General features: G+C 36.1%; 1 protein-coding gene across 9 annotated transcripts in view; it reads left to right on the top strand.

Moving 5' to 3' along the window:
- tns1b (tensin 1b) overlaps positions 1-13,916 on the top strand; it is a 198,548-nt gene that overhangs the window by 66,377 nt on the left and 118,255 nt on the right. For all 9 annotated transcript variants that reach the window (XM_026217512.1, XM_026217513.1, XM_026217520.1 and 6 more), the window contains exon 2: positions 5,073-5,187. In XM_026217512.1, coding sequence (XP_026073297.1) covers positions 5,073-5,187 — 115 coding nt within the window. The remainder of the gene's footprint in view (positions 1-5,072; positions 5,188-13,916) is intronic.

Raw genomic sequence — 13,916 nt, forward strand, 5'->3', positions numbered from 1 at the left:
CGAGCTGAAAGGATAGAGAGAAAGTGAAGATGTGTCAGAACGAGTGAGAGACGGAATGCAAAGGAAGGGACTAGACCTGGTGGATGAAGCTTTCAATAACCAACTGAAGGCATATTAGCTGGCACATAGATATGTATGGCTCAATTAAAGGGGTCATGAACCAAGAATTCAAAATTCCCCTAATTTCTTTTGACATAAGAAATCAAACATCCTGTAAGTTTCAGAACTCAAAACTTTCTTGTTAGTCTGAAATGGCTCATATTGAAGGTAATCTGGCAGAATGATAGGCTGTGGAATGTGCCACTTTATGATGATATAGTGTGGCTAAACCTGCCTCAGCAGAAGATGATCAACGCCTGGTTGAGCGTTCTGATGAGGAGGTCAAAACAGGACCGAATACTTCAAAATTATGATGTTTTTTGTTGATAGCATTATATCTGGACCTCAGAGAATGGTATAAAATAATAAAAAAGGCAGTTCATAACCCCCTTAAGGGACCGTTAACTTGGAGATCAGCTCCATTGTTCTAAACCTGTATTTCATGGAACAGCACTTCCTGTCTGTGTCCCGCCTCACTGATATTTATTCTGTGTTCACTATGATTTTTTCAGTGTCACACGAGCTTTCAGAAATCTTTGTAATATGCCAATTTGCTGCTCTGGAAACATTGTCACTAGTCAATTACTAGTTAATGTTTTTAATCATCATTACATTACATCATTTATTTATTTACTTACTTGCATACTTATTTACTTACTTTCATGTAGAATTCAGACTTGTGTATTGTATTCAGTTCCTTGTGTTTTTTTAAACTTGTTTGTACTTAAATTATGTTTTAAAGTTTGGGGTCAGTAAGATTTTTACATTTCTCTTTAAGTCTCTTATGCTCACCAAGGCTACATTTTATTTATTGATTTTTTGTTAAATTTAATTTTCTTAAATTAATATTTAAAATGGCTATTGTAATATTTATTAAATTGTAATTTATTTCTGTGATGCAAACCTTAATATTCAGCATCATTACTCCAGTTGCTGAGAGGCTGTATTGTCTGCTGTATAGATTGGTCGTCTGAATGAGGCTGAGGGTCTTTCCCAGGGGCTTAGTGTCTCGGCAAGGGGGCTGTGTATACAGTTACGCAGGCCATGGGAGATGATGTCTGCCTTGCTTCGGGGGCTCGGCTTTTGTGCCCATCTGAGAGAGTGAGATGGGCCATTTGAAAGGCTGGCAGTGTTTGGGTTAATGAATTGGGTAATTCGTAACCCAATGCATTTCAATAGACTGTGGAAGGTTATCCAGCCCTCCCCATGATTCCTACATCCCCAGCCATAGCGTTCCTCAACAATAACCCATATCCCAGAGCGCTGCATTGTCTTGAAACAATTGCGTAACAGCGGAGCCTGGCCGTATTGTTTTGGCGGTAAGTTTATCTATGTATTTTCGGAGTAAACAAGGGAGTATGAGTAGAGGAGGGTGTTACATTTGTGGGCCAAGATTCTTTCTACCAGTGTTTCAGAGTTCAGATTGAGACATCTTCCTGTATGGCCTTTTGCACTCTCTCTTGCTCTCTTTTTATGTGTCCTGTGGCTCAATCAGTGTATGTACAAATGCAGGTACAGAATGTGCATTTAATGTCCATCAACTGGTCAAAATTGACAACACAGTTTTATGCTGCTTGAAAGAGTGTGTGCGGTCGGATGTAAACAAGCACACATGAGAAGCACATGAGCAACACGTGAGAGACGCGCTGAATGAAAGCACATTCACTCTCTGACAGCAGATGGCGCTAAACTGCAGAAATATGCAGCCATTACACTGGAAACCCCATAAATAAAGCAACTGCGCTACTTTCTAAAACATAATTAAATAATTTTAAATAGCCATTCAGATTTTGTGGATTCACTATGGTGTTCATCACAGTGCCGAATAGGTAAATATTAAGACTAAATAGGCTCTTTATTTTCAAACATGCACTAGATATTGTTTGAAAGTGTTTTGATTCTTTATTGTTTGTTCACATTTTAGGGCTTCATTAGTTAACATTAGTTAATTAATTAATTCATAGAAACTGCCAATGAAAAATTCTTCTGAACATTCATTAATCTTAGGTATTCCAATATTTAATAAAATGTTGTTAAAGTCGAAAGTTGCAGCTGTGTTATTTAATGCTAACATGAACAATTTTTAAACAAAGATGTATAACTTCTGTAGCAAATGTTGCTATTGCTCATTGTGAATGTCAATGGTTAACTAATGAAATCTCATTGTAAAGTGATACCGATTATTGTGATTAAATGTTCAGTTATTTTTGTTAGAAGAAAAAAAGTTATTTAACCTGTTATACTGTATTATGACAACTTTTTTGAAACCATTTCAATACCGTAATAATACCGTATACTAGGGCTGCACGATATTGGGAAAAAATGACATTGCGATATTTTATTTTTCTGCGATATATTTTGCGATATGAAATCTAATCAAATTTTTTTTTTTACAAACAAAAATGGGGTGAGCACACTTTCTCATATTAAATGAATTAAACATCGACACCATCGTGTCAATTGATTAATATGCGCGAGGGAGAGAGAGCAAGAAAGAGCTTGTGTTTTTTGAAGCGCTCTCTCTCGTGCTCTCTCTCTCTCTCTCTCTCTCTCTCTCTCTCTCTCTCTCTCGCGCGCGCTCTCCGCAAATAACATTCGTCAAGGGCCAGGGAGCAGCTGGCCCGTACAGTTAATGAATAAATAATTCAATTCAAGTTTATTTGTATAGCGCTTTTTACAATACAAATAGTTACAAAGCAACTTTACAGAAAATTATGTTTCTGCAATATTTAGTAATAGCTTATAAGTGGTGACTGTCAGTTTGTGCACGTATGACAGGATTTGTAGAAAAATTTATACAAGTCGTAATCAGCCAGATGATGAATATTATTAATAATTAATAATTATTATATGATGCAGTCACAATTGTAGCAATATTTGTTAGTTCTGTTTGTTGATTCAGGGTTAGTTAGCATCATCTGGGGTCCTCTGAGGGTCAGCATCATCTCTTCTCAGGTGCTCTGGATCCAGACTGGAGCTTGTGGAAATCCTGGTTACCACGGGATGTAAATCCTTTGACAAAACATAGAAACAAATAGAGACATCATTAGCATAGCTGCTGTTCCAACAAAATAAAATGTATTATTTTAACCCAAGCTAAAGAATAAGAATGCGCATTTGATCAGATACAACTATACTCACAGTATAAGAGATAGATTATTCGAATGCTTGGCGAAAGAGATGCGTTTTTCATCTAGATTTAAACAGAGAGAGTGTGTCTGAACCCCGAACATTATCAGGAAGGCTATTCCAGAGTTTGGGAGCCAAATGTGAGAAAGCTCTAACTCCTTTAGTGGACTTCGTTATCCTATGAACTACCAAAAGTCCAGCGTTTTGTGACCTTAGGGAGCGTGATGGGTTGTAGCGTGGTAGAAGGCTAGTTAGGTACGCAGGAGCTAAACCATTTAGGGCCTTATAGGTAAGTAATGATGATTTGTAACTGATATGGAACTTAATAGGTAGCCAGTGCAGAGACTGTAAAATTGGGGTAATATGATCATATTTTCTTGACGTTGTAAGGATTCTAGCCGCTGCATTTTGGACTGCCTGTAGCTTGTTTATTGAAGAAGCAGGACAACATTTACTTTATTTCTTTAGCACTCAAATCTCTTGCTTGAACATTAAATCTAGGCAGAAAAAAAGAAACATCAGACATCATTATGGAAAGTGAAAACATGGGAGCCTAAAAGAAGGGGGTGTGCTTAGGGGTTCACAGCCCATCTGAGCCTGTCAGATCCAAATGTGCGGTTTCAGCTTACATAACACACCTGCAGCAGCCCAAATCCTGTCCATGTCTCTCTTGTTTTTGGATGGCCCCTCTTTCCCCTCTCAGCTCCTGCTGAGGGCGAAGCACCGGGTGCCTCAGTCTTACCTAAACGCAGCTGCACCATTCCCAAATAAGGTTCTGTGTTTCATTGAAAATGCTTTGGATTCAATTTGAACTTTAGAGAAGAGAGAACAAGGTGATCACAGCATTTTGTATTTATTTTTTGTCTTTAGATAAGCTGCTTTTCTTGTACATGTGCACACTCAGAAGAATAGAGATATACAGTACATATGTAAACAACTTGAAAATATTCAGCACTGGGTGAAATAATGGCAATTGCTAGAAAATGTCAGCAGGTGAAAAAAAATTAATAATAATGAAAAGTCCCAGCTAATTTCAATATTGATAACCAGAATCGTTTCTCGAGCAGCAAATCAGCATATTATAGTGATTTCTGAAGGATCAGGTGGCACTAATTTATTTGTATAAATTACTTTATAAATTGCTTTTCAATATATAGTAAGCAATTATTTTACATAGCAATTTCACAAAATTACAGTTTTAACTGTGGTTTTAGGTCTTGGTGAGTATAAGTGTAATGAAATTAAGCATTTAAAATAGCAATAAAAAAAACTAAATACACATGCATAATTATATTATTTAATTAAATAAAATATATTTTGGTTTTATTGGGCTTTTTTGGCCATTAATTTATAATAGACATTTTATATCTTTATACTTCATGAGTTGTATCAAACTGTCCACTTTAGTTAATTCATTCAAAACTTTGATTCAGTTCTGTTTTGTTTCATGACTTAAATGTGTTTGCAGAGCGTATTCTTCATGTATTTCAATGTTTTATGAAAACCTAATCAGGCAAATGTTGCTGTTTATTAATGTAATTGTTTATATTGCTGCATATTGCTAAACGATATTGTTATATTGCTGCAAAATATTAACTATTATTCTTCCTTGTGTTTACTTAGAGTGAAAAACAAGTCTTGATTATTTTTAAGTAGATTTTACAGTATTTTAATTCTAGCATTAGACTTCATTGACTGTTTGTTTGAAATGATGGTTCCTTTGATTGCTCCAGTTATTATTATTCTTTCTTTCTTTCTTTCTTGATCGTGTTGCTGTAGCTGTAAGTAGTAAGAGTCCTTCTTGTGTCATCTATGTAATATTCCTTGTTTCTTTTCCTCTGCAGCCTGATGAATTTGAAGCCGTCCACTCCCACACCTTCCGGCTGAAGACGTTCAAGAAGGGGAAGCACTGCGGCGTGTGCAAGCAGACTGTAAACAATGAGGGGCTCATCTGCAGAGGATAGTCCAGGGGAGGGTGGTCCGCCTGGGGGGTGTCTTCCACTGGGAACATCTGCCTGTCCCAACATCAGCTTAATAGATAAAGGTTGAGATGTTTGTGAGGGGTGGCAGCTGCTCCCACTGACCAGTCAGTCTGTCCCTCTAATGAAACATAATCATTAACCTGATTAGGCCACTGAGAGAGAATGTGTGGCATTACAGGCAGGGCTTTAACTGCAGAAGGCCTTGACCATGTTCTTCTGCTAAATGGTTAGAGGTAGGACACACATGCTCATTTAGGGTCATGGTAAAAAGCATTCTAGCTTAGAAATACAGTATGAAGACAGTATTCATGTGGTTTTTGGGGTTCTGGCAAACCAGATCTCCATTTCTCCTCTGCACTGCTTTACTATCATCTGTAACATAAAACTGAGCAGTGCCAGTAGAAACTTGGGTATCAAGAAAGAGTTTTGTGGTTAAACTTTTTTCAGTGCCAATAAATGCAAAAGCTCTGGCAGGATCAGAGATGTCTAGTGATCACAGACAGCAGAATCCTTCAGATCCAGAACAAGTCTTGCACAAGATGGCATGTTTCAGGTTCAATGCATTTAAGTTTAAATTTTGAAAGCAATATAAAAATAAAAAGAGCTTTTAAGCTGTAGCCAGTCTATGACAGATTAAGTAAATGAATGTAATAATTTATGGTATGTATTTGTCTGTACTAGTTTTACCATTAGATTTAAATTTAATGTTTTCATTATTTATTTTTAATAATATTTTATGTTTTTGTTAGCTCTTCTTTTACAATATCAAGTGAAATATTTCCAAATAAGAATGGTTGTATGGTTTGGTGCCCTGTCTTCTATATATTATTTACTCTATATATTATTTAGTTTTTTTGTGTCCCATTTGCAGCTGTTGCTTCAATTCCATGAATCTCATGCCAACTATAGATGTTTATGGTCGGTCATAAAAAAAAAAATAAAACCATACTTATTTAGACAAGTTATCGTGTGAATTTATAAGCATTGAGTGATGTCTATATCAAAAATGCAAACAAAACAAACAAAAAAATTCTGTTCACATTTCAAGTTTCAGTCACACTGCTCAAAGCCATTAGCACTTGAGACTTTGATTGTGCAGATCAACTTGGTTAATGATTTCCATTCATTATGCTAGATCTGTCATGGTCACATGTCTCTAGGGATTGTATCCCATCTGAGTGGTATTGGGTCATTGAGTTAGAGACAGTTAAGACTATTAGCTGATTGTATGAGCTGTTAACCTGCTGATCTGTCCAGTGCATGTCCATCACAACACAAAGACGTGAGTCTTCTTACTGACCTCTGATGGCTGAGGGCTTTCAGATGGAAAGTACAGGACAGAGGGGTTTTATGGGACTCTTTGTGGCTGGATTGGCAAATGGTTGATGCTTTGAATGGGCATCAAGTGACTAGATGTCACTGTATTAACTATGAAGTGATGCAGTGCAGCAGCTTTACATGTGTATGTACTAGCAATGTACTGAAATTTCATCAACTCAATGCATTTCTCGTTTTTAATAGATCAACAGATGTATTTGAGTCTTTTCAGAACTTCTCTTAACATAATTTGTTGCAGGCTTACTATCCAGTGATCTCAATAATCTTGTTTAGGGAACACAAGTGCAAAATCATATGCCAAGGAAAAGAGTCATGGGTTCAAGAATGGCCAAGCAATACATAGCAATTCAAATTCAGGAGCGAATTTAGTTGTCTTCATCAATGTAGGCAATGTTTGAATCTGTCATGGAAGCAAGTTTTCATTATAGCCACCAATAAACTGTTTATTTCAAAATAGAATTGGAGTAGAATTAAATTAAAAAAATTAATATAAAACTGACTTATGTGCAATTGATATGTTTATATGCATTTTTTTTAGAGCTGATTATTATGTGATTAAATAATTGATTATTAGAAATGTTTCGAGGCTATGGCTGCACAGTTAATCGTTATCCTATGAGTTTCCCCCCATTTTTTTGTTTTAGTGTAACATATAATATGCATATATATAATATAATATAAACAAAAATATGGCATGCGTTTGCTTCAAACAGTGGTATAAAGCTATTCAAAATATCGTTCAGTGTATATAATCGACAATTATGATTTTTGTCACAATCATGCAGCCCTAGTATAGGCTAATCGTGTTTTAACTGTCATGAACATCCCTAATAAGACAGAAATATTCTCTAATCATGTGTCTATCTACTATCACCCTGACTGAGTATTACAAACTGTTCATTTGGCCTTATTGGCTTGACATGCTCTTTTAGTAGATCATTTGTAATTTCCTCGATCTGAGCTGATATATGATTTGTCTCTGTTTGAAAGGAACCATACATGCACTTAAAAGCTTTGGGAAGATAAGCATCCTGCCTTGGTGCCTATAAATGAGCACAGTTTTACCACAGACAGCTGTGTCCCATCTAATGGTAAATAAAGCATGCAGTCGGCAGGTCTGATCACAGTCAAGCACTTGACATGAGAACAGCAGGTCAGACTGAACTCGGCTGCAAAGTTAATACGGGTTGATGTCATTTTTAGTGCTTGAATTAACTGCAGTCTTTGAATGTGTCACTTCAAATAAACACCATTATCAATTGATCTACTATACCAGTCAATCAGTTTGCAACCAAAACCAAAATACATCAGCTATAGCACATTTAGGATGAAAATAGCCAGCATCTTGGGATTGGGGGAGGTGTGACTGAAGCGTGAATCCTTATAAGAGAAAACATCTAAAGATTCCTAACACCGTGTCTACACCGGATGTGAGCGGCATGGCGCAACAAAATACTATAGAACCTGTGATCTATAATAGAGATTCATTATATATAGATCAGTCAATAGAACTCAGTGATGCTGTCTACACTGGATTCGGCACGGCATGACACCACAAATCAAACAAAAAAATCATGTTAAATGTGTGGTAGGTATTGCCGCTCCATAGTATAAACAGAGTACATGCAATCACGAATCTCAAAAATGATAGTGAAACTAAAAGCGATCGTGCATTCCAAAAGGGGCGGGGCATCACGGCGCAACATCGTGATGTGTATCAGCCATCAGTGATGGACAATGGCATCCCTGATTCATATGTAAAAATACAGCAATATTTACTTACATCCTACATATATTTTCACTAATACGAATGATGCTGCAAATGAATCATTGAATCAGTTATGAATCAGTTCATTGCAGGTGAACCAACTCCCTAACTAACAAAATGTAGCCAAATCAGTCTTTGTGTGATTATGCTTGCAAGTCTCTAGACAAGAAAGGATGTGAAACAAGTCTGAGTCTAACTATTCTAACTAGTTTTAGTCTTGAGTCTGAATGACCAAATTAAAATCATAATGATATTCACAGTGTTGCTTTAATGTTTGCTGTGTGTTCACAGTACAATAGCTGTATCTCCAGCAGACCAAGTTTGGCAAAGTCGAGCAGGACCCTGCTGAACAGAGAAGGGCGGCCTGTGTTCAGTGCGAGGACAGAACGCTTCGTATGCCCCCCTTTTGATTATTTTCATTCCAGCTGATCACAGTGTTGGAGCCGTTTCCTTGCAAGAGCGAAACTGCCTGACTCCATCGTGACTCGCTGTTGTTTCTCGTTTGCTTTTCAATGCCATCAGTTGATCTTCTGGGTCTTCACGCCAGCATAAACACCTCAGGCGCAGTGTTGAGGTGACCCAGAGATGTGAAACAATGTCAAGGGGAAATGTGTGCGTAAAAATAGCCTTTTCTGTGGTTTCATTAGCATTCCATCTCTGCCTCTGGACATTGAGACTGTTTTCCTTTTTCAGAAAGAAATGCAAAATCTCCCCTGATCACCCTCAGGGGTGCAGGCTGCTTTTGAAGAGACTGTTGGTGCGCTGGATTTGTGTGTGTGTGTGTGTGTGAACACATATGGCAAACACATGCAAGCAGACACACAATCCAACAGGGTCCAAGCCAGTTTGTACAAAGGAGTCTGTCCAGCAAATAAGCGAGCACACGTCCATTAAAGGTGAAGTGTGCTATTTATTCTTTGCATATTACTAGAATTTTCTGTTGCAAAGAAAGGCAAGATGACATGCAGCATTCATTGAAATGTGCAGTGGACAACAAAGCACTCTGTACTGTTGACTTGACACAATGCACTGTCCACTTGCCTTTCTACTGGCAGTGTGACAGATTTCCAGAGTAATTGCAGATTGCTCTATCTGAACTTATTATTTAATCTGAATTCCAAAAGTAAAAACATTATTGCGCAAAACTTGATGAAGAATAAAAAACAATTCAGCAAAGCAATCATGCTGTTGTTCCAGCTATATCCAATCCTAATATATTCAAAACTGGATATTCACTGTTTTCAATGAACAAGGAATTAATAGTAAGTAACTTATATTTTAGACACAATGTTGTCAGTTTATTTGCATATTTTTGCTCCGCCAATTAAAATATTAACTTAAACATGCAATGTCTGATCTGCCCCCAAAAATGTTTAAGTGGAAATTATTTGAGAACCAGTTTTAATGTTGTATACGTTGCTGCTTCTCATGTAAATGTATTTAAAGGATTATTAGGTATTTAAACTAGATTTGTCTAAAATACTTAAATAGTTTTTTTTTTTTTTTTGCAGCATTGCCACCATAACCTGCAAAAAGATGTACCGAAAGATTGATTCTAGACGATAAACAAAGAGAAGTGGTGTAATACAAACAGTGAAAAGTCCCATTCTGTTGGACTGTTCATCAGCACTGCTCGACCAATCAGATTTGAGAACCAGAACTCACTCACATCATTGCTTGAGTTAGTTTTGTGACGACTGGGCCAGTTCTGATGGCGCAGAATTGACACACTTCACCTTTAAAGATTTTCCACAGCAGGTCCATCACGAATTGTTTATTTTTTCTCAGCCATCCTTCATTGCCATTGTGATTTAAGGCACATACACATTACATAACCGCTCGCTACAGCTCATTAGGGCTTCCTGAAGTAGCTGCTCTCCTGGAGCTGCATTAGTGAAATGAGATTGATGAAGATGGCCGCTAATTTCTCCCTGCTGATAGACAAGCTCTGTGCTGAGTCTAACTTCATTACTTTAATCAGCTAAAACTCCCGCCTCAGCACAACCTTCCATGGTTGGCATTGAACACATACTCAGGACTGCCTCCTGTTGTGCTTATTTAAATCTGTAACATTACATTACATTACATTAGCAAAACGTCTAATGAACTACAATGATGGAAGACCTAAGGAACCATTTTAATAGACGGGATGTTAATTAAACAGCTGGTTAGGTTTTGATTACTTACCATCTGCCTGAGTGGGCAGATATTTTCAAGGTTTCAGCAGTTATGTTGAATTGAAGGGGTCCAACACCCCCAAATCTTTTAAGGTTAAACACATCAGTGAGACGCTGCCATCTTCTGGTTGGATATATACGTTTAAATGTACCTACCTTTCGTTCCTTGTGTGGAAGTTATACGTAATTATAAGCTGTGCTTGGTTTTATAATTTTTTTTTCTGCACTACTGCAATAAAATAAAGAAGTAAGAGAGAGTACTAGGTGTGTAAGTTGTAATTTGTAAATCCACAGAGAATGATGGGATATGTAGTTTTATTGCACGAGCCCGTAGGTTTTATTTTCTAGTATTTTTAAAAATATATTTGATTAGCTTAATTTCTGGTATTAATGAATAGTGCATGCGAAAAATATGAGCTAAACAGCACACATTCACTATTAAATCTTAATTGTCTAAAAAAATCATAAACAAATCTTCTAGCTCTTTTTTGCTTCATGAAAAAATCTCCACATGTGTAACTTTTCATAGGATTGAAATAAATCTCCATTGGTCAGCTGGTGTCATGTTGTATAAAACAAAACTATTATTTTGGTATTTTTAAAGGGCTGATTTGATGGGCATCTTTACTTGATTTGACACAGACAAGCCATTATACTAAATTATGCAACACATATATGAGAAAGGCTGTTTACAGATATTTTGCTACAGTATCTTTTGTCCACAAGTTGTTTCTTTGCATATTTTTGCAGTATTTAATTTTGCCACTAGGAGACAGTGCAGAATACATATTATGAGCCTTTAAATTGAGCAGTGATCCTGTTTGTGTCATATCCATAGTTTTTGTATTGCATAACAGAGACCAGCAACCACAACACACGTGGATTTTCAAGAAAATGAGCAAAACTTCACACTCTCTGAAGAATGACCACTGTATGCTGTTGATTTCTTATACTGTTACATAAGCGCTGTGATCCACTGTAATATGTGTTGAATTCAGCAGCTGTTTCAACAAATGTAGCAGTGATTTATCCTGTGTTCCCATGTGCATGAGCATGGCTCTCAGAAAGCATGTTGATTCAGTCCTGCAGAGTTATAGACTTTGAGAAAAGCTTGGTATCCACACCAGATGAGCATCAGACGGAATTGTGGGAAATAGTCTATACAGGATATTAAAGCTTAACAGCTGCACGGGGGGTTTGTTTCTTAGTTAACACCTTAAATCACACTTAGAAGTAGATCGTGAGTGTTCTGAATGGACAGAATGGGGTCATACAGAGTGCAAAATAATATACAGCACAGAGGTTAAAAGGATGGATTGCATAATATACAGTATGATTTCTCACTTTTACGCATAGTCACACAGCACAACAATAATAAGCTTGTTAAGGATGTCACTGAGGCTTTTCATGTACTTTGTATCGTGTGTGTGTGTACGCGTCAATGTTTTCTTTGGTATATAAGATAAATCTGATGACCTCTTTTTGGGAGTTTTCTCAAATGTATATATGTGTGTATTTATTTAAACATGTTACTATTTATAATTATAATTTGTAATATTTCTGTTGTTATAATAATATTCATTTTAAATATAATATTAAAATGTAACATTTGTTTTATGTAATATATTAATATTTATAATTTCATAATTTTCTTTATTTTCTAAATTAAAAAAAAATATTATTATTTAGATTTTATTTTTTTAATAATTTTTTAAATCTATTTTTAGAGTTGGAATTGTATTAGTGTTACTCTAAAGTAATTATAGCCAGATATAATATAAAAACATTAAAACTCATGATTTAGATCAATAGTTGATATATAAAGTTGATACGTCACAGACACTGAAGCGCACAGTGAACATTCATCAATTATAATGCCAGAGGTTCCCAAAATACTGTTCAGGGCAGAAAAAAGCCCACAGTTCAGTATTTACCGTGGTACTGGTGTATCCAGTTATCAGTTTACCGTGGAATTCCTTGTGGTTTAACTCTAGAACGGTGAATTTATGATTGGTATGATATGGCCACTATGATTACAATTTTGTTATTTTTGCTGGAAAATTAATGAACGTGTGTGTGTGTTTGTATACACTTTAAAAAAACAAGGTGCTTTACAGAAGTAATCATTTTACATAGTAGCAGTTAAAATATTTATTGTAGCCTAAATCTCAGCTTAAAACATTAATGTAATTAAATTAAATATAAAACAAGCTATTTGTCAATGCCAGGAAATTAAAGTTTTTATTAAAAATATTTTATAAGTTGTTATAAAAAAAACAAGTTGTGCTCAGAGTCCAGAGCCTCGATCATATCATTATAACAGGCACCTTCCTATTAGAGATCTGCATGATCACGGGACCCATCGCTCGGGACAACATTTGATGTGCGGGTAGAGAATAATTAGGTGTGCTCACACTAGGCAGTCTTAACCCCCAAAGCCTGGTTTGTTTGATTAGAGTCGGGTGGAAGAGGTGGGCAAGAGCGTGGTTCAGTTATATATAGATCAGTGAGTGTGAGCGCTACCCGCACTGGAGCACAGACCTATTGATACGTGGTTCATGATTTTGTGAATATTTCTGAGAAGCTAAAGTGATAGATGTGTAAAGCAATATATTGTGAGAGGGCCGTGTGTTACCGTGTCCCATACGACTCAGAATAATAAACCAGAAAGTTAACAAAACAATGCTCTCCACTGTGCTGAGCAAGCGCTTCACTGCTGTCTTCACATGCTATCGGAAACTATTTCCAACTTATAAAGTCATGATTACGAGCTCATTGCATTATTTTCTAAATAATTTGATCGGGAGCATCCCCTCCCATGAACCATGATTTTTCTGTATGTGTATTCAGAACCAGTGAGCAATGGACTTTCATTATAATAAAAAAAACTGTGTAAAATAATTGTAACCGTTAATGTGTTATTGCGATAATAACTCGTTAACTTGACCAGCCCTTATCTATCTATCTATCTATCTATCTATCTATCTATCTATCTATCTATCTATCTATCTATCTATCTATCTATCTATCTATCTATCTATCTATCTATCTATCTATACTGTATGTTGTTGGAAGGTTTAATGAATTACATCACAGATTATAATTTGGAACTTTTTTATTATTATTTACTTACATATTTCTTTATTTGTTCTTCCTTCCTTCCTATCCATCCATCCATCAATCTATCATTATCTGTTTTTTTTTAAGACTGGAAAAAAGATGTAACTTGACAGCAATGAATATTTCCACAACTTTCATAAGGCATAGTTCACCCCAAAATGAAAATTCTGTCCTCATTAACTCACCTGTTGTTTTAAATCTGTATGCCTTCTGAGAAAATCACATGGAGAACATAGGGGCCTAAAACAACATTTGGACCCCATTGACTTTCTTTTTAAAACAAACAAACAAACAAACAAACCA

Source organism: Carassius auratus, chromosome 34 (assembly GCF_003368295.1).
Source record: "Carassius auratus strain Wakin chromosome 34, ASM336829v1, whole genome shotgun sequence".
Lineage (NCBI taxonomy): Eukaryota > Metazoa > Chordata > Actinopteri > Cypriniformes > Cyprinidae > Carassius > Carassius auratus.